Source organism: Gymnoscopelus microlampas, assembly GCF_963454915.1.
Source record: "Gymnoscopelus microlampas genome assembly, chromosome: 2".
In the NCBI taxonomy this organism is placed as follows: domain Eukaryota; kingdom Metazoa; phylum Chordata; class Actinopteri; order Myctophiformes; family Myctophidae; genus Gymnoscopelus; species Gymnoscopelus microlampas.
The window spans coordinates 36,394,968-36,414,677 of record NC_139939.1 but is presented as its reverse complement, the minus strand read 5'-3'; the positions used below and the strand labels follow the sequence as shown (position 1 = coordinate 36,414,677).

Sequence of the window (19,710 nt, the reverse complement as noted above, 5' to 3'; positions counted from 1 at the left end):
ACAGGCTTTGTAAGGGCAATTCACTGAGCCATTGGCTTTACTCCAGTACATCGGCCTATAGAGACATTATTGTAGCAATGGGTGCACAATAGTACTGTGAGTACTTAATACTTATTGTAACATTTTTACTTATTTTGTTTTTTTACGCATGGATATTATTTATAATATGGTGCCGGAGGTTGTAAACATTGCATCATTCTGAAATCAACAACATGCACATGGGTATAGTATAGATGACAGATAACAGCTAAGTTACAGTCATTAAAAAGTATGTCCTGTGTGTTTGTGTGATTGCAGACTACTAAGGTTCAAACTCGACTTAATCTGTGCCTGGTATCTACTGTTGACAGTACTGCTGTAGCTATTGCAGTGTCCATAACACTTTCAAGGTTATCTCCACATCCTGTCAAAGTAGAAAGACAAATTTTATACTCTATTGCACGATGGATATAAATCAAGCTTTACTGACTCTGGCCACCATTTCCCCTCTGGCTGTTCACAGGTGTTTTCTCCTTAGACGGTGACCTAGCAAATAATGACCGTATGTATGGCGATGAAGATGATGGGCTGCATGAAGTGGAGGTCAATGGTAACTGGACGCCCCAGGAGAAGGCTCTCCACGAGGCCCGGCTCAAGGCCAAAGCTAAACGTCGTCTGCGCAAGTCCTCATCCCGAAACTCAAACAGTGAGTCGATCTCTGAGTCGGGGGACTTGGCGGACAGCGACCCCAACGGCGCTAAAGCCAAAGCCAACACCAACGACCGCAAGTCACGCACCGGCAAAGGCCGGGGCCTGCCGAAGAAAGGTAAGCGCTCCTGGTTTCTTCATCTTGGATCTGTCCACTGATTGATTGATTGATTACTTTATTGATTTTTTTGCTAACAGTACGGCAGTACAGTCAAAGAAGCTCAGCTAGCCAGCTTGGGGGACTTGTTTCCATTGTGGGTTATGGTACACGATTCATCGACAACACATACAACACATTACATATCGGCAACAATCATATAACACATTGCTAAAATAGTCGATCTACAAACTCTTAGTGTGCCGCATTTTGAGCTTGTAGATCTTCTATTTTTGACATTTTTAAAGAAATGCCTTGGACATTTTTTAAATAAGGATGCCAGGGTTAAGGCAGAACTATCTTTCAAAACGTAAGCTAGGTTAACAAAATGCAAAAATAAGGTTACCAAATAATGAATGATGGCACCCAATCAAGGCTTACGCTAGCTCTGAGTAAGACCTGTACTATGCTAACAGCAGTGGTATTTTTTGGCCAGGTGGTGCTGGTGGTAAAGGAGTGTGGGGGGCAGCAGGGCAGGTTTATGAAGTTGAGGAGCCTGATGCACGAGACCCAAACTACGATGAAGCTGCACAGGTATGGGGCGCGTGTTTGTGTGTCTTTTTGTGTAGTAGTATCAACCAATGTGTTGGGTGACCCTTAGTCTCGTGTAGCCAGACAACCATTTCACGATCTCCGAATGCTATATAGCATTGGTTCTCAAAGTGGGGTCCGGGGACCCCCAGGGGTACTTGAGGGGGTTCCAGGGGGTACCCAGCTAAATGATGGATAGGAACCAAATGGACCCTTATGGGTCTGTAACTCTGAGAGTGTCCAAATGGAACCAAATGGACTCTTAACGGGTCCATTTGGTTCCATTTCGACACTCTCAGAGTTAAATTAACATTGATTTTACAATATAAATTGGGGTCCCAGAGATATAAATGCCATTAAATGGGGGTCCGTAGCCTAATGGATGTCAAAGTGGGGGTCCTGTGGTTGAGAATCACTGCTAGAGAGCCGTAAAAATCTTCTCTTATGGGGGTCCCTGGCTTATCTTTTCAAATGGGGGTCCGCGGGCTAATAAGTGTCAATTTGGGGGTCCTTGACATGAAAAAGTTTGAGAACCACTGCTATATAGAGTCTGGAACTACACCTCCTGAAATCGGAGAGAGGAAGCTGGCTCTTCCGTTCACGAAAAAAATATTTTAAAATGTCATTACATTTTAGTTTTTCCATTTCTGCTAAGCAGCAAGCTATATATGCTTAGATGATTTGGATTTATATTAGGATAAACTTGTGCGACTGTAAAGACGAAACGGAAGTGGGGAGGAGGCTTCAGCTCCGCTTTATATTTTAATCATGATCAGAGCTTCCGTGTCCCAGACTGTATGACTGGAAACATTTGAAAATTGTGGGAGGCAACAGTCTGGCCACGCGAGACTAGGTGACCCTTGCCATGTTAGTTGTCAGAAGGTTTTGGCTCTGAACTGCCCTCTAGTGGAAGTATTGCTTTCAATCCATGCCAACATAAAGGACACATGGAAGAATGTGAGCAGTGACGGTTACATCATACGGATCATGTTGTTGTAAGTAAAGGGAGCATAAATGAGCCTTTTTGGCAGCTGTTATCAGTAGATTTGATACATTTACAACCATTGCCTATACAGGCTCCTATGTTTACATTTTAGATATGCTGGTCCCATATGAGCCCGAGTGCAGCCTTGAGCCTCAGATAAGGCCCTCTTGGTTGTTCCTAAAAGTCACCTTATTACCTGGTGCGATCAGGCTTTTGCAGCCCAGGCAACGCCTGTGGATCTAAGATGAGCAATGTCGGTGTCATCTTTTGATTTATACTTTACCGTTTTCATTAAAACTATGATTTTAACATGTTGATGTGTAATGCTAAAATGATGGAGACGTGCAAACGTGTTTGTGTGAGCAGCAATGCATTGGAGAAGAAATTGAAGAGAAGCAGGAAGTGGTTCAAGGCAGAAAAGCGGACTTCACATGCTTGTCCCACCATGGTGGCTGTGCCTTTTTTTACACAGACGTTCATTCGGCACTGTGACTGCCTCCGCTGCCAGCTCCATGTCCGTATCTTTTATACAGAATGATGGTGCAACATTCCCGCCTTGAGCAGGCTGTGTAAAAGGGGCTTTTGTTTTCCCCAGTTGCCAGTGAATAAAAACCACCAGAAAAGTGTTAGCTGCTTTTGGTCAGACCACTAGTGTGGGAACAAAAGATACCACACACAAACAGCCCACTCATCACAAAGCTGAGGTGTGTGTTTAGATTACACCTCTCATGGCGCATTCCAAACAAACATGCTGATACTGAAGGGCTGCTGCTGGGGAATAGGGATGAGTATCGTAAGGTTTTATCCGATACCGGTACCAGAACCGATACTTCTCAATTCTAAAAAAGGAACGGAAAACATAGTCTGTTAGTGAGAGTAGGAGGAGGGGCTGGCTGTCGTGGCTGAGTCTCTGGAGTGACTGAAGTGCAGTGGCGTCTACGTTTCTTTATCTACAAAAAACGGTCATAGCAAGATGCATGCATAAGCATTTAGCATCTTGACATAATTTGCGCTAATTCTCTATGTGGTAAAATGCTCATCTTAACGAGGTTGACCTAAATTTCGTATCAATCTGCAAATGTGGTATTTGTTTAAAAAATATCCACTCCGTGATCAAATACACCTACTCTAATCAAATGATTTCACCAGCCCTCTCCCTGACATCATGGATTAATATAGAACAATTTACAGAGGTTAATACATTTATATTTGAAAAGCAGTTTTATCTAATCTAATATTGAGCGCCTCAGTGCGGCTGCAGAGTTGGTATCAGATGGACAGCTGACAACGTTGTCAGATGTGTCATGTCGGTAGACTGTGTAGTTTGGGCCGTTCATTAATCAAAGAAACATGTTTACATTATTAAAATGTGACGCACATTTCCCTCTTCATGCAGCGAGGGTGCCTGCAGTTGTGATCCCATCCATAGCCCACAGCTCAGGCCTACATTGACTGTCTAGGTACCGTTTTACAGCACCGAATTCTACGTCACGTTTGCACCGGTCTGGCACCAACTCAAATGGCACCGGGCCGTACTCTCATCGAGAACCGGTATATATCCCTACTGGGTAAACGACACACTGGTGAATAAAAGGGGCCTCACGCTCTGGTCAAGCCAGTAATTGTCCACATACAGACAACAAGCATATGCACACCTGTCTGTCTAATGAATCACACAATGCATTATCCTTTGTTGAAAACGATGGCACAGTGTGGTATGACATAATTAATTACTCTCCTGCTGTGAACGGGCGCTAACAGTTTAATTCATGTTCTATGCCCACGACAACAGATGGCATTAGCTGTGTTATCATCTGATCTGCGCTTCTTGCTAGATCGTTTTCTTTTTTTTTTGCAGGCCACAAAAGGCCAAAGTCCATAGGAATTGACATGAAGATTATTTATAGCTAGACTATAATTGAAAACATATGGCTCTGTGCCCACCACAATCACACTATATATTCAATCTTTAACCCTGTTATCAAGAAAAGGTTCAGCACAACGCCCAAGGCCAGTTCTATTTGTTCTCTGGTCAGCCTGACATGACACTGACGTAGTGGGAATGGAGCATCTGTCAAGGCGAATGGCCCACTTGATGATAGACTCAGAAGAGCTCAAACAGACCTCAGTCATGTCTTTTGGCCCCGATGTGGTATGGTCAGAAGATCTCTATATATCCTTAATGTCTTTGCCACTTATATCATATCACTGCCATATCTTTAGTCAAATGGTATGGTATGCCCTTTTGATTTTATTGTGTTGTACAATCAATGTTCTGGTTATCAACTCTTGTTTACTGGTGAGGAGACATGGGCAAGGTGCAACAGCTGACCAAATAAGTTGTTTGAATTAATTGCCAAGTTTCACAACTACATTATTATGAAACAATAAATCACAATTTTTGATTATTTGTGCCTCTAATCACAGTGGAATAGAATAGGGGCAGTGTGGTAAAGGGCAACCGAGGCATTTGATGTGACCAAAATCTAACGTGAAAAGTGTCATGGGCTTGTTTGGTTTTGATTTGGTGATATTTCAAAATGTATCTATAAATTGCAGTTCTGTAGCTATAGTGTCCTTTTAATATTTCCTTCTCCTAGACACAAAAAAGTTTGATAATGGTTCGATACCATTATCAAACTTCCTTAAACAGTGATCAGCGAGGAGAAAAACTACAAAGAGAAAATGGCGTTTCAGTTTCGTTTTTAGAACGGAGGCCGACGGGATCGGCAAAACCGGATCCCGGATAATTCCGTTTCCGGTGGTGCTACCGGAAACGGAAGTGGATAAAAAAATTTGCAAAAGTGCACTTAAAAAAAGAAAAGAAAAAAGACCAGTTGGCACGTGGCGGCTTTAATTAGGTTCGCGTAGATCTACGCGATTGGCAGTCAATGAGTAGAAATGGCCTGGTGAAAATCCGCCCATGTTATACCACAATTTATTTGCAGTTGTAAGAGTAAAGTTGCTCCAAGTGGATAAACAAGCAATCATGTATTATTAATGGCATGCCATTTATTATGTTGTACAGAAATGCCTGTTCAGCAATTGCCTTTCTTTATTGGGGACATTTTGAGGGATATATATCCTCACGTATGTTGGGAAAGGTCTTGTTTCGACTCCCTTCAGTTAAAAAAGGGGGGGGGAAACAGTCAAGGATCACTTCTCAAAACAGGAAAATGAGTCAGAGTAATGGGCTCGAAACTGAGTCAGAGTAATGGTCTGTCACCCAGAATTGTGTGTGTGTGTGTGTGTGTGTGTGTGTGTGTGTGTGTGTGTGTGTGTGTTCCAATTCCCATCTAAATATAGACAAAATATCATACCCCTAGTGAAAGATTACTTTTTATCTCTTCTAGTTGGTGTCAAGATTGTTGTCACTGAAAGTTAACAATTGTTCTCCAAACCTACCATGTTTCACACACACCGGAAAGTGGGTCAATCCAGCATTCACTGGTACTCTTGACAACAACTGTACACAGGAATTGAAGTTTCAAGTCACATGTAAATAATGCATATGTTCCAGATAGTATTTGTCCAAGCTAGGGTATTTAAAGACAGGGTGCCGTGATTTTTAGTGATCCCCGTCCCCCCACCCCCGTAAAACATAATCATCAGGTATTATGGTTATACTAGGAGGAAGGTTTTTTCCAAAAAAGTGTACCTCCTTCTCCTCGTGCCCACACCTGTTGTGTTATGATAATGAGGGGTAGGGTATGTTTTTACTATGTCACTAAAGCGTTGTTTCTCTATTGGCACGTTTGACCCTCAAGGTTTCAGCCTCCAGGTAGAAACTCAAAATAGTCAGAGAAGACATAAAACACCATAAAAACACCACCATGGGGCTTAATGAAGTTCTATCAACCTCATAGACACATGAAAAAGTGCAAAACCATGGCACCACCTCTTTAAGTAAGTAATGCTAGATATTGACTTGATCATTTGATGGAAGTTATAGCAAGGTAAAGAAAACATGATGCAAGTGACATGTGAGTGTTCATGTTCTCGCTTTGTCTTTCCTTATCAGAATGAGAATTGTCAAGTGTGAGGTACATGGGAAGATTCCTTTACATCAGGTGCATTACGATCAAACGGAGCTATTAATGCAGGACTACTGAGGGTACATGGACATGTAGGAGCATGAATACAATTGACCATATTCATACAGAGGCCGTTTTGCTCTTACATCATACTCGTCATGTTCTAATGAGAGTGATGAATGATGACCACTGTGTGAATATGGCCAATTGTAGCAGTACATTCAGAGTGTAAAAGCCTAAGTGAAAATCCTAGCGGTGATGTTTCTATTTCAGATGATGTGAAACAGTTTGTTCTTTGACAGGGGGACACAATTTATGCCACAGTGGTGCCAGAGTTGGATGAAAAGGAGCTCGAGAAGACTGTCAACCCTATTGTACAAGAATACTTTGAACACGGAGACACAAAAGAAGTCCAGGTAAGTGACACAGCACGAAGACACTTAAAATCACGCAAAACCTGAGATGCACTGGTAGTCGACAAGATAAAACGCCAACGTCTAATGGCTAAAACTGATACAGAAATGAAAAAGAAAAGTGGGGGATTACGCTGTATAGGGTGCTTTACAAGAATGCTTTTCTGGAAGAATATGTTTTAAGAAGCCATTTAAAGGATGTGATAGTATCCGCTTGTGGAATACTCTTGGGTAGGGTATTCCTTTTGGGGCACTAAAGGAAAAGGCTCGTTCTCCCTTGGTTACGAGGGTATTTTTCATCTAGGGACCTAAGGGCACAGGGAGGGTTGTAAATAATACCCCACATCCATGAGCCATCTTTTCCTTTTTTAATCCATTTTTGGAAAGCTAGGTTTTGCTGTTAAAGGGCATCACTGTTTTACAGATGACTTTCCCACATTGATTTGTAAAAGAATGTTGCCTTTTGTTTAGATGTTGCTGAAGGAACTGAACCTGGGCTCCAATAAGTATGAGTTCTCCTCGCTGGCTGTCTCCCTGTCCCTTGAGGGGAAGGCCAGCCACAGAGAGCTTACCTCCCGCCTGCTTTCTGACCTGTCCGGCAAAATGATGTCCCAGTCAGACATGGCCCGAGCCTTTGACAAGATAATCCGAGAGCTACCAGACCTCATTCTGGACACACCAGAAGCTCCACAGGTAGGCCTGACTAACTGGCAGTGGTGTCCATGTAAGCACCCTCATAGGTCAAATACTTGTTCCATCCATGAATCTTAATTACCATAAAGTAGTTTGCCATGCAAGTTGGTGATCATCATGTATGGGCATGTATGGTCCATACAATATGGGCAAAATAAAGTGATTGAAGAAAATGAAGATGTTTATGTAAGATGCCTCATGTGCAATAAAGTATGACTCATTTAGATTAATTAATGGTTTAATCACAATATCCAACAAAAATCATTTAGATTTTTAGTTGCGTTATGCTGCTCTGTTTAGTTTATTTCAGTCAATTTTTGTGGTAACATAGTTCAAATTTCATAGGTAATGCAAACAAAAAAAACTAATTGAGAAAATAACCACATTTCTTACCAAGAAGTAATGGGCTGAAGCCATAGCTTATTGCGCCTACGCCTATGTCCATACCACCATATTACATTTAGACAGTGTTGCATTGCTGAATTGGAACGTGGTTGCACTCTATTTTAATGACGTGACGCGCACGTCGCTTAACACCTACACTACAGGTCACACAATAGACAATTGATATGCATCTAGGCTCATTTCTATGTTAATTCACCTGGTATGAGTCGGGAGCCTTTGTAAACTTTGTTGAGGTGTGAATTTAAAGTTGTTTTAAATCTATGCATGTGTCTGCGCATGCTCCTGTTCAAATAGGTTCCTGCACGGCGTGCAAGGCCGTCCCATGAGCAATGCAACCCTGCCTTTAGATGAGGAAATGGTTGTGTGACACAACAACAAATAAACCTTTCTGTTCTGTCGTCCTCAGATGTTAGGTCAGTTTATTGCCAGAGCTATAGCAGACCATGCCCTCCCCATGTCATTCTTGGACCGCTACAAGGGCAAGGTGGACTGTGACTACGCCAGGTGAGCAGAACTTGATTGATGCAAATTAAAGACTTTAATGCAGTTGTTTCGCAAATTTCCCAAAGCCTGTAATTTAATGTCGGGGCATGTTGAACTGGCACGCTGAACTGAATAATAAAGTTAAAAGATTTATAGAGACTGTGTGGTCATTCACAATCTTACAAATGTAGATTACACAATTGGCAGTTTCACAATCAGAAGTATTAGAACTTCCTGAGTTGAAACTCCTAAAATGATGATAAATTCACTCTGCCTCCCATGTAAGTAAAAACCAATACATTAAGGTCACCATGCCTTCATCAATGTTTACAAAAAAAGATGAATCCGTTTAGAGAGTACTTGATTCCTTTCCTTATTTTGCATGTTTGTCTATGTTGTATGTCTGGCATTGTTCTCTCACTGCAGAGCGGCGCTGGACCGTGCCGCTGTGCTCCTCTCCATGAAGAAGGAGATAGTCAGGCTGGACAATGTGTGGGGCGTGGGTGGTGGCCTCAGACCTGTCAAACACCTTGTCAAAGAGGTAAGCTCCACACACATTGATTGCGCCATGTCTTGTTGAAGTGCCATTTGTACTAGACACTTAGACCCTAACTGCTCAAGTAAGTATATAGTATAAAATGTGAATTAAAAAAAATCACATTGATGAATAACTGCAATACACAATAGAATATGTAAGCACAAGCCACGTGCTTACATATTGTAAAAGAACGGAAGAATGTATGATTGGCCTCTGTTGATGTTGATGTAATGTTGAGCTTGTTGTACAGATACAAATCACCATGTACAGTACCTGCAACCAGCCTTTCTCTGCTCTTACATAACATCAACAGACGGCTGAAGTGCACACTGGGTAAAGAGCCACAGGCCAGCCCTGTACTTGCTTGCTGTGTTGGCAGAGCAACCTTCCCCTCTGGGAATTTGGATTTGAAAAAGAAGGAACAGATATCTGTCAGTACGGAAGTCCGGTCTCAACCTAACGTGTGCACTGTGCAGCTGGTCTTGCAACTTGTTGGGGGGTTTAATCCTGGCTTTGATTTGGTTGTTTTGCAGGGAGACGTTGGAAATGCTTATAAAGTGTTAACATCAGAAAGTTGCAAAAGTGTATTATAAGGATGACAGCTTATTTATCAGTGCTTCTGTGTTTTTACCATCATGCAAACAAATTAAGCCAAACCACACTCATGTTCGTGACACGCCCCCACACCCCCGATGAGGCGTGATCTCTCTTAGCATGGCTTTGTGTGGGATTGCTGTTCCCTGGATGAGACGGTTGTGTTTGGCATGTTACTGTAAAATGTACGTGCTATAAAGATCATTTTTGTGTACATTTATGTAACTGTGTGCATGTGTTGTACAAGACTGCATTATAGCATGCATTTTTGTATGTTTAGGAAAGGAAGTGTGATCTCACCCTGCCCTGGGTTCTAGAATGTTACATAACCCCTCTGAAGAACTCATATCACTGTCCAGTTTTGATTTCCTGCTTGGCTGTATGCAGCTGCCTCCCAGGCAGAGCACAGTGGGCTTGCATTGGGCATGGGGTCTCTTCACTGCTCTCAATTGTGTCTCATCGATTCTTTATCCTATGCACAGCTACAGTAAATCAATTTAACTTTTTAAAAACACTTCAGAGTTAAATAAAGACTCTGGAATTCACTGTATGTGACATCTTTATCCTGCCAATTTGTCAGTCTTTCTATTATTTTCCTCTAGATTCTGTTACATTGAGTTGAAGCCAGAGCAGGCCCCACAGCATCCCATAGCCTCACAAGTTAGTTTGCTTTTAGCCGACAGCACTAACAGATGCTCGTGGGAAGTGCTGGCTAGCTCTTGTTGCTAAGCAACTATTGAAAATCGTGGTTGAAGCACAGCACTCCACCTAAAAGTTGAATATTTTCAGATTTTGGGGCCTTGGAGAGTCCTAAGAACTGTTTAGAAACTGTGTATTTACATTAACAAAAAGAAGAAAAAAGGGAAGACAAGCTAGACTTAAAGGGCAAGACCACTTTGGTAGAGGTTTGCAGGGCCGGAATTATAGGAGTTGAGGCCCCTGGGCATTTTTGAAGCCCCCCCTGCGCGCTGGCTTTTTTATTTTTATTTGGGGTTTTTGTTACTTTAATTCGGTTAATTCGGTAGGGTTACTTTACTATATATATATATATATATATATATATATATATATATATATATATATATATATATATATATATATATATATATATATATATATTAAAAAAAATAAAAAATTTGAGGCCCCCCTCAGTTGGGGGCCCCTGGGCTGTAGCCCACCCTAGCCCAACGGTAAGTCCGGCCCTGGAGGTTTGGCTTGTGTAGTTACCGTAACATGATGTAACTCCAAAGGTGGACAAGAAATCAAACATAATTGCTCCATTGATTAGAAATTGAGAATTCAAAATATGCTCCTCATTGACTTACATTGTGCAGTGAAACAGCTCTCAAAGTCACTCTTTTCGTACATAAACGAACATAGAAAATCACCAAACCCAGTAATGATTGTTTTTTTAATAAACATGTTAACTTCCTGTTAATTTTGCTATTTTTATTAGGAAGAAAACCCGGACTGGATTCGCAGATCCGGATCTTAAATAGTAAAATCAGCAGGAAGTTAACATTTTTATTAAAAGAATAAACAGTACTGGGTTTGGCGATGTTCTACATTGTCAAATATCACTCTCTGGCCTGGCTTCCCTCCCCTGAACAAGGCCAGTTGTGTTCGTTTAGACGCTTGGCAAGCCGGATGCACTGCAGTGGATTCAAACAACTATATTCCGGCGGTGGGCAGGTAATATTTACCCTGCACCACCCAAGCGCTGTGCAATGATACTTGAGACCCCCCCTCTTCTGGACTCGTATACACCCATGTTAGCACTGGATCTAATTCTTTCCGGGCCCTCTCCTGGCTTCCTATACTGTTCCTCTGCTGTTCTCATTTAAAGAAAAGGTACAAATTAGCTGGCGAGTGGACTGCCTACTCTCCTTTTTCAAATAATGAAAAGGGAAAGCTTGGGTTATGGCCTGTTTGAACGTCCCATTGAGTGGCTTGAAATTATACTGTGGCTCTGCTTAAAAAAATGGAAACTCTGTGTAGGTCAGACTTTGCATAATGGCAGTACAGTAGCTGTTTGCTGGGATTCTGAGGGAAAAGGGTAAAATTAAAGCCACCCCAATTATGGTTTACATTATTACCACACCCATTCTGAACTAAATTGCTCTGCCATGGAAATCACAATCACACTTAAAAACAATGTGCATCTATCTGTGTGTGGCTGTAGAGTGTAGGCTTTTGGAAAACAGACAATTTCTTGAAGTCATGGTGAGGTTAGGGTTTGATGGTGAGGTGAGCTACATTGTGGACCCCCAGCTGAGGTGTGTGCATCCGTGTGCACATTTGCACCTGTGCTCCTCTCTCTTGCCATGCAGTACAGTGCTCCAAGAAAATTCCATCGGAGATTGCACTGGACAGACTTTATAGGCTGATTTCCCTTGCTGAAATGCTGTGGTCTGTTCAAAATTCCACCGTGTGAAACACAGTGGATAAAAATGTCTAAACGAAATAAATAAAAAAGGACAAGATCCTATTATAAAAACAACAGGGAATTAGTTGTTATATTCAGTTCAACTACAGTAGCACAATGTGTTCCCGGTTTGTACTCAGCAGAGTTTAACATTGTTGCTGCAAACTATATCCAGAATTTGGTGCATAGACTTCATGCCTCAGACATGTTGAGAGGAAACTGATGAGGCGTGTTTGTTGTTCATAGTATTGCTATATAAATTGTGTGTGTATGTGTGACTCCTCCCTTTTCCCCCATAAACTTCACTTGAAAGTTATAAATGCTAAAATGTATAAATGCAGCTGTTTGCTTTGATCCACTTTGACCACCGGGGACCACTTGAGATGGACAGAAACAAACTGCTCTAAGGAAGTAGCGAATATTAAACCAACAGTTGTAGATAGATAGATAAACATACTAAACAACATGCATAAACAATCTATCCCTAGTATTGTGGATAGAGAGCAGGGATGGCTCCGGTGCTGCGGGCAAGGGTGGAAGAAGTACTCAATTTTTTTACTTAAGTAAAAGTAACAATACTGCATTGTACAAATATCAATACTGCATTAAGTACCTAAAGTAAGAGTACTCTTTGTGCAGAATGTCCCATTTCACTGTTCAAAATGTCTTTTGAAAATCTTTTGAAAATGGCAGATCTACAAGCTCACAATGATGCGACGCATTGTGAGCATGTAGATAGGCTATTTTCAAATGGCTGAAATATATATAGGGCTGAAGTGGTTAATGTCTGTTTTGTAATAATAATCCAAATCTACCAAATAACTAGTAACTAAAGTTTTCATATAATTGTAGTGGAGTGAAAGCACAATATTTTCCTCTGAGATGTAGTGGGGTAAAAGTATTGAAAATAATGAAGAATGTAAAAATACCTCAAAATTATACTTAAGTACAGTACTTGAGTACATGTACTTAGTTAATTTACACCACTGGCTGCGGGTGCCCCATGCAGCTCTGGCCAACTGCTCTGCCCAGCCAGTAGAGCTGTTGGCATGGAGGAGATGCATCTCTGGCAGCTTGTTTGTAATCAACCTGTTAATTTTAGGCAGTAAATAGGTCATGTAGATGTTCAATCTTGATTACGGTAATTTCACATCAACAACTGCTAGTTTAAAACTTGGTTATCAAAATGGCCTACTTCCATACAGTCTGTTTCTTCACGCTGCTGGTGTGAATTCAATGTCTGTTTTTAGTTGATGTTTAGTTAGTTTTTAGATTTTTGCTTTACTATTATTTCCTTGTTGCTTTCTTGCTACATGTTTTTTTTAAAGCACTTTGTAACCCTGTGCAAAGCGCATGATAAATACATTTTATTATTATTATTATTATTACTACTACCTTTTTTGCACACAAAATCGCTTGTCACACTTTTGTGTTTTGTTGTCTGTGTTTCAGATGAATCTCCTGCTGAAGGAGTACCTGATATCAGGGGTTCTGTCGGAAGCAGAACATTGCCTACGTGACCTGGAGGTGCCACACTTCCACCATGAGTTGGTCTATGAGGTTTGACTCCAATCCTCCTCCTATACAATTATTTAGTTATTAAAGGAGCCCTTTTATTTAGAAGTTTAGTCTTGTATATATTGTATCCAACTGGCCCTCTATGTAGGCCTGGCATACTGGTTAATGACTTGGACCTCCATAACTTATTCAGATCAGTGAAAGGAGATGGTATGGTCTTTGCAGCTATTTTGGGCCCTTTTCATTATCTTTCTTGGGACTTGCACAATATGCTCTGTGCATTACTGTAGTCCCTGGTTTCCAGAAGGTGGGATACATGTTTCCCATTCCCGGTTCATTTTCTCATAGCTTTGTTTGTTTGGCTCAGCAGCAGATTTGAACCAGAAAGACATATGACATGTTCATAATGTGTTTCCGGTTCAAGTCTGCTGCTGAACCATCAAACGAAGCTATGGGAAAATGAACCACACGTGTGTTTGTATACCACCTTCTGAAACTCTGGACTACATGCACAGAGCCTATAACAAACCAAGATACAGCACTGCCACCTTATGGTAAATCAGTAAAACACAGTTGATTATCAGTGATCATAACAGACTTAGTTTAACTAAGTTTAGTTTAATCTAAACTGTGTTGACCTTTTTATTGAATTTGAAAACGAAGAGATCAGAGTTGCACATTGCACTCTCAAGTGTCCTTGAACAAGACACTAAACAAAAATCCATAAATGATCATACCATGGGTCATGTCAAGATGCATTTATGAAACTGCATATGCAATCAGAATTGCATATGCCCTATTGTGGAAAAACAAAAGTCAAAGTTGTAGATGTTTTATATTCTCTCCTTTTTTGTTTGTGATTTGATAGGCCGTGGTAATGGTCCTGGAGTCTAAAGGAGACACAGCCGTCCATATGATGGTAAAGCTACTTCAGACCTTCGGAAAGAGTGGCCTCATCACTGTGGACCAGATGAACCGGGTCAGTCCCACTCTAGGAAAATTTGGTTCTTGGGGTGCCTGGTGGCTCAACCAGTTAACCAAACTGTTTAAAAAATGTCTTGAAAAAAACCCAAAAACTAAACTACGTCTAGATATCTAAAATATTTTAAATTTATGCTCTGTCGCATGACAGTGTCAAATGCGAAAATAGCAGACTAACGAGCTCACAACGTGCGTTGTGGGTCTGCTATTTTAAATGCGTGACATTGTCTCATGACAAAGTATTAATCAGGCTTTACATCAGACTTTGTTGTGACTTTATTGTGACAACGTTTCAACCTTCACTGCCTTCCACTTTTTAACCTGGAGAAAAGACTGCAAAGGTCGAAACATTGTGTCACAATAACATTTGGAACATTAAAAGCCAGTGAGCCCTTTCTTTTCTAAATATTTTTTAGGCCACTGCACGGCAGTGGCCCTTGCAGTTTGGCTCAGCACCAAAATAAAGAGATTAAAATGAAAATGGATGTTTTTGTAAATTAATGCCCTACTTGATCATGCTACAGTGTCACACACAAGTATCAAAAGTAGCAGATATATAAGCTCAAAACGAGGCACGGAATCCTGAAAAGTAACTGTTTTGGACATATGAGGTTTCCACCCGACAGACGATATGTAAATTATATACATGTATATCTACACACGCGTACACAGTATAATATGCAGTATTATAATATACTCTCATTTCCAATTGCCGCCCTCTGGTACCCCCCCCCCCCCCCCCCCCCTTGAAAACCTGTGAGTTGTGCACTGGCCACGTGCTCCTTGTGAATTGCGAGGACCTGACTCCTGGTGTCTTCTCTCGTGTGTCTGTCCTCTCTCTCTGTCCATGGTTTCCTGTCTTGCTACACTCTCCTGTCTGAAGAAAGCAGAAAATGCCAAGAAAATGTATAAATTAAAAAATCAATTGAATTAGAAAACCGATTTATTCATGTTCGTAGGTCAGAGATTCTGCATGAAGCAATCTTATGTTGTTTTCTTTTAGATACTGTTGCTTGCAATCTTTAGCAATTTTGGAAGGCACAGTAAATAATGCTTTAAAAAACATGTTGATTACAAAGAATTCTAACATTTTATGTTTTTATGTTTAATGTTTTACAAGTTCAACACAATACAACAACTAACAGAAAATTGTACATTAACTCGAGCCATGATAATCAATTAAATAAAACACCAAAAGAAAGAATACAGATAAATTATAAAGACAAAGAATTTAAGATTAAACATACATAAAAGCATGTATCCACATCTACAATCTCTCTCTCTATATATTTATATATATCAATTATATTTCCATCTTCATATTCATACTGTATGTCTTACATACATATATTTGATGTTGTTCTTTTTATATGGCCCATTGTTTCTGCTCCAGGGCTTCCAGCGTGTGTACGATGCACTCCCAGAGATCAACGTAGATGTACCTCACGCTCACTCCATCATGGAGACGTTTGTGGACCTCTGCTACCAGGAATCAGTCATCACCAAACAGCTGAGAGATGCCTGCCCCTCCAGGTCGGAGCCTAGATAGAAGTACCCAGTGCCATCTATTAGAGAGTTACGCCAGCTCCGTTCACTTCTTCGGGCCAGGTCTTCTACATACACATACATTGGATTGAATAGTGACAAATCCCTAAACCGGAAGTTCATGGAATGCATTGAAGTCGACGGCTCCTTGTCACTATTTCCAGCTACATGAACCACGTGACCGACGCTGTTTCTGACCCCTCATTGGCGCAACTCTCTAATAGAAGGCTCTGGAAGTACCTATATGAAATATTGCTGATATGATGAATGCTCAAAGATACAGATATACACAAATATTACAGTAGTAAACTATTAATATATAGGTCAAGGATATGGTTAATATATGTTTCATACCTGTTATACCAACTAGAATTAACCTATTATAAAACTATTGCTGGCCAAACACCAAAACATTTTGGCATTTTCCTTTTTCAAAGCTCCAGCCCAGGACTGTTTTGAACATAGGGCTGAAACAGATTGATTGGTTGATTGAAAACATGTTCAATGTTGGTCTATTATTGCATAAGAAAAAAAGATTAAAGGTCTGTCAATGTTTACAAATGACAACCTATTGCAGCCCCAAAATACAGCAAATGCATTTTAAAACCTGATTTATCTGTTGTCCGATAGTCCTGCTATGAACACAGGTGGTGAACTAGACTAGAGAATAAACTGCTATTTTCTTTCTTTTTTTGTTGTTGTGGGGCTTCCCATGGAGCACCGAAGTCTGACGTAATTTACGCATCCTGCCTGGGTCACGTTTTTTCCCCCCATTCTGAATTCCCATAGACGTCATATAAGAACTGTGTTACAAAAATAAACAAATGAGCATGCCGGTTTGACTCCTATGGTTATAAAGCATCAACTGACGCCAAGAAAACGTTACCGCCACCAAATTAATTAAATCTTCGCCAGAAACCTACTGTATCAAATTACTTCTGTGACCCAGGGGATGAACGAGTGACGTCAGGACTTCGGTACTCTTATTGTTTTTTATCACTGATTGGGCCTTTAATACCACTCTGATTTAGCATTTTAATGCTCAGAAATGTCAATCTGTGTCAGCCTCTTAACTGTTTTTTCTTTATCCACTAGAGGGCGGAAGCGCTTTGTCAGTGAGGGAGATGGCGGCAGGATTAAAAACTAATGAAGATGAGGAGCAAGTGAATGTGGGAAGGGAGTCGGCCTTCCTGAAGTTCGGCAAACTGGCGCTCTAATCTCACTTTTTTCTGCTCCTGATTTGTGTCATCAGTAAACACAAAGCCACACATAGTTTAAAGCAGCCCTAAGAGAGACCAGGGCGTTGAGTTCCTTTCACGTTTTTCCATCTCTCTGTTTTTCTTTTGTTTTATTGAAAGGTTTGTAAATGTTCTTTATTTCGGAGGTTGCGGCCCCACCCGCCTCTTTCCTCAGTCTTTGTACCTGTCAGTCACGGGTGATTCATGTGGAAGCTTGAGAGAAAGTGGGTCGAGAGGGGGGGGGGGGGGCGGGGGGGGGTTCACTGGGTTCAATGGGAGTTGAATGTGGGTGATATTTGGCGCTGGGGATGAAGGTTGTTTTGGTCGTGCTTCTACTGCAGCTTTTTACCACATTTCTCCTCTGTTGTATCATTTTTGTTTTTGCATGTATAAGCGCTTAAGCTACAGTATGACACTTAAATGAGGTGGGAAATTACAGCATTTTGCCTTTTCTCAGCAAGCACTTGGTTATGCATCCCAGTAAGGACCATGGCAATTTATTTTCTGCCTCAGATTTATTTGTAATTTCATTCAAAGATAATGTCTTTGTGTTCTTTCTGGCGCTGCTGGTTTCATGGCTTTTGTTCTTGCCACCTCAGCCTCTCATCTCAACCTAGTTAATTTTGTAAAGTGCAGCCGTCAAAGCAAAAGTCTTTGAGAAGTGCTCAAATGAAACAGACTTCAGGGCAGTGTGCTTGTATTCAGATTCTTTCTCAGAGTAAGAATGGAATTGCCCAACTGTTTCTAAGAGCTGAGAATCTGTCAAGCTTTATTTTTTGTTTAACTTTTTGCAGACACAACATGGGAAAACTGCATTTTTTATTTCTTCTTTTCTTCAAATTACTTGCTGACACAGTAGCAAACGCTGACATTTGGGTTTGGGTCATAACATCTCTGTGTTAAACTGTGATGTGGATTTTCCTGCTATGGTTTAGTTCTACTTAGCCTTTTATAATGGTTGTGTATGTATTAATGGTTTTGGCATTTACCTTACTTTAGAGCGACCTTTCATTTTTTTTAACCCATTAAGACCGATTCTACAAATGCCTTCAAAATAAGTAGTTCTCAAACCACGAAAATGATATCTATTTGGCTGTGGACCCTCATCTGAACATGTTTTGTGCGAGGGACCCCCAGAAAAGAACATTTGTGTGGTAAAAAATGTTTTAATTAAAATCCCCCCCCCCCCCATTTTTTTTGACAAGCTTGCAGCACAGCACAAAGTGACACGCTGTGAGCATGTATATCTGCTATTTTTTAGAACGATTGTTCTAAATCCTAAGGGTTTTCTGAAATACTTATGTTGCTATAACGTATGTTGCTAAAATCTAAATCTAAAATGACACAGATATTTTCCCGGTTTTAATGGGTTATGGTGAGGCAGTTCAGAATGGATGGGTTGGGGTTGGTCTTTTTTTTGTTGATTGACAGTGCCTATCCAGGAGTCAAGAGTGGCCAATGGAGTGGTTGATAAGCCTCCTCGGCACCTCTTTTAACAGTCCTAAATCATGCAGGAAAATACACACCACATCTTAATAGAACTACAAGACCCCTGTTTTCAGTAGTCCCCTCATTCAGTGAGGCATTTGATTTGCGACAATTACTGACTTTTTTTTTGTTCTGCTCCTGTATTGCGTTACTCTACCCCCAGTATCAAAGTCAGTTCTGGTCAATGTGGATTTAACAAGATGTGATTGTGACAGTTGATGGCCAGAGTTTCACTGTTAGATTTGACCCCTAAAGAACACACCCTGAACCCATTTATGGTACATTGACTTTAAAACGTATAGGATATCTGGCAATGTGTGTTATTGTTGCACACTGTAATGCAACCAAATGTAAATAATTGATTTAGGGGGGTAATCCTTTCTAAATGTGTAGATTTGTAACAATTTATGTTTCAGAAATATCCAGAGCTACCCACACACCCTCATGCATACAGCTGTCAATTTTTAAGTAATGTGAGGCATTTTTTTGGTGTACATTTCTGTACATACACAGAGTCATCTTTTTATTGACAGAACCTTCACATTTTATTTTTCGATTTAGCAGATTGTTCCCAGTTTTGTGTCTCGCATAAGCTCATTTCGAAGTTGTATTTCAATAAAAACAACTTATTCCCCACTTCTTTATCACATTTGTGTGATTTTGAATTGTCTTTATCTTGTCATCACAACCGTGTGTGTGTGTGTGTGTCAGGTGTACTGTGTATAGAGGATTTATGTGTGGTTAATAATGCCGCAGGCCAAAATGAACAGATCTGCTAGCTAGCCTGATTTATACTTGAGTTGCATGCCGTAAATAGCAGATCTACAAGTTCACAACGTGTCGTGAGCTTGTAAATCTGCTATTCACTGAGCACGACACCGGCACGCAATTAAGTATAAATCAGGCTTAAAGCTTGCTGATCTGTTCTTTTTCCCCCTAAATAATCTGTCACATGTGAACTTGAGATCCCCCACCCTGACAAGCACTTGGAATGT

The 19,710-nt window shown here is 40.7% G+C and overlaps 1 protein-coding gene across 1 annotated transcript in view; it reads left to right on the top strand.

Annotated features, from left to right (window-relative positions):
* The window catches only part of pdcd4a (programmed cell death 4a), a 29,358-nt gene extending 10,005 nt beyond the window's left edge, over window positions 1-19,353 (top strand). Inside the window, exons 2-11 of the mRNA XM_084076181.1 lie at window positions 503-805; window positions 1,281-1,378; window positions 6,697-6,810; window positions 7,279-7,500; window positions 8,312-8,409; window positions 8,815-8,929; window positions 13,398-13,505; window positions 14,332-14,442; window positions 15,838-15,977; window positions 17,085-19,353. Of these exons, the coding sequence (XP_083932307.1) occupies window positions 503-805; window positions 1,281-1,378; window positions 6,697-6,810; window positions 7,279-7,500; window positions 8,312-8,409; window positions 8,815-8,929; window positions 13,398-13,505; window positions 14,332-14,442; window positions 15,838-15,977; window positions 17,085-17,136 (1,361 nt within the window). The 3' untranslated portion in view covers window positions 17,137-19,353. The remainder of the gene's footprint in view (window positions 1-502; window positions 806-1,280; window positions 1,379-6,696; window positions 6,811-7,278; window positions 7,501-8,311; window positions 8,410-8,814; window positions 8,930-13,397; window positions 13,506-14,331; window positions 14,443-15,837; window positions 15,978-17,084) is intronic.
* Window positions 19,354-19,710: the final 357 nt, after the last annotated feature.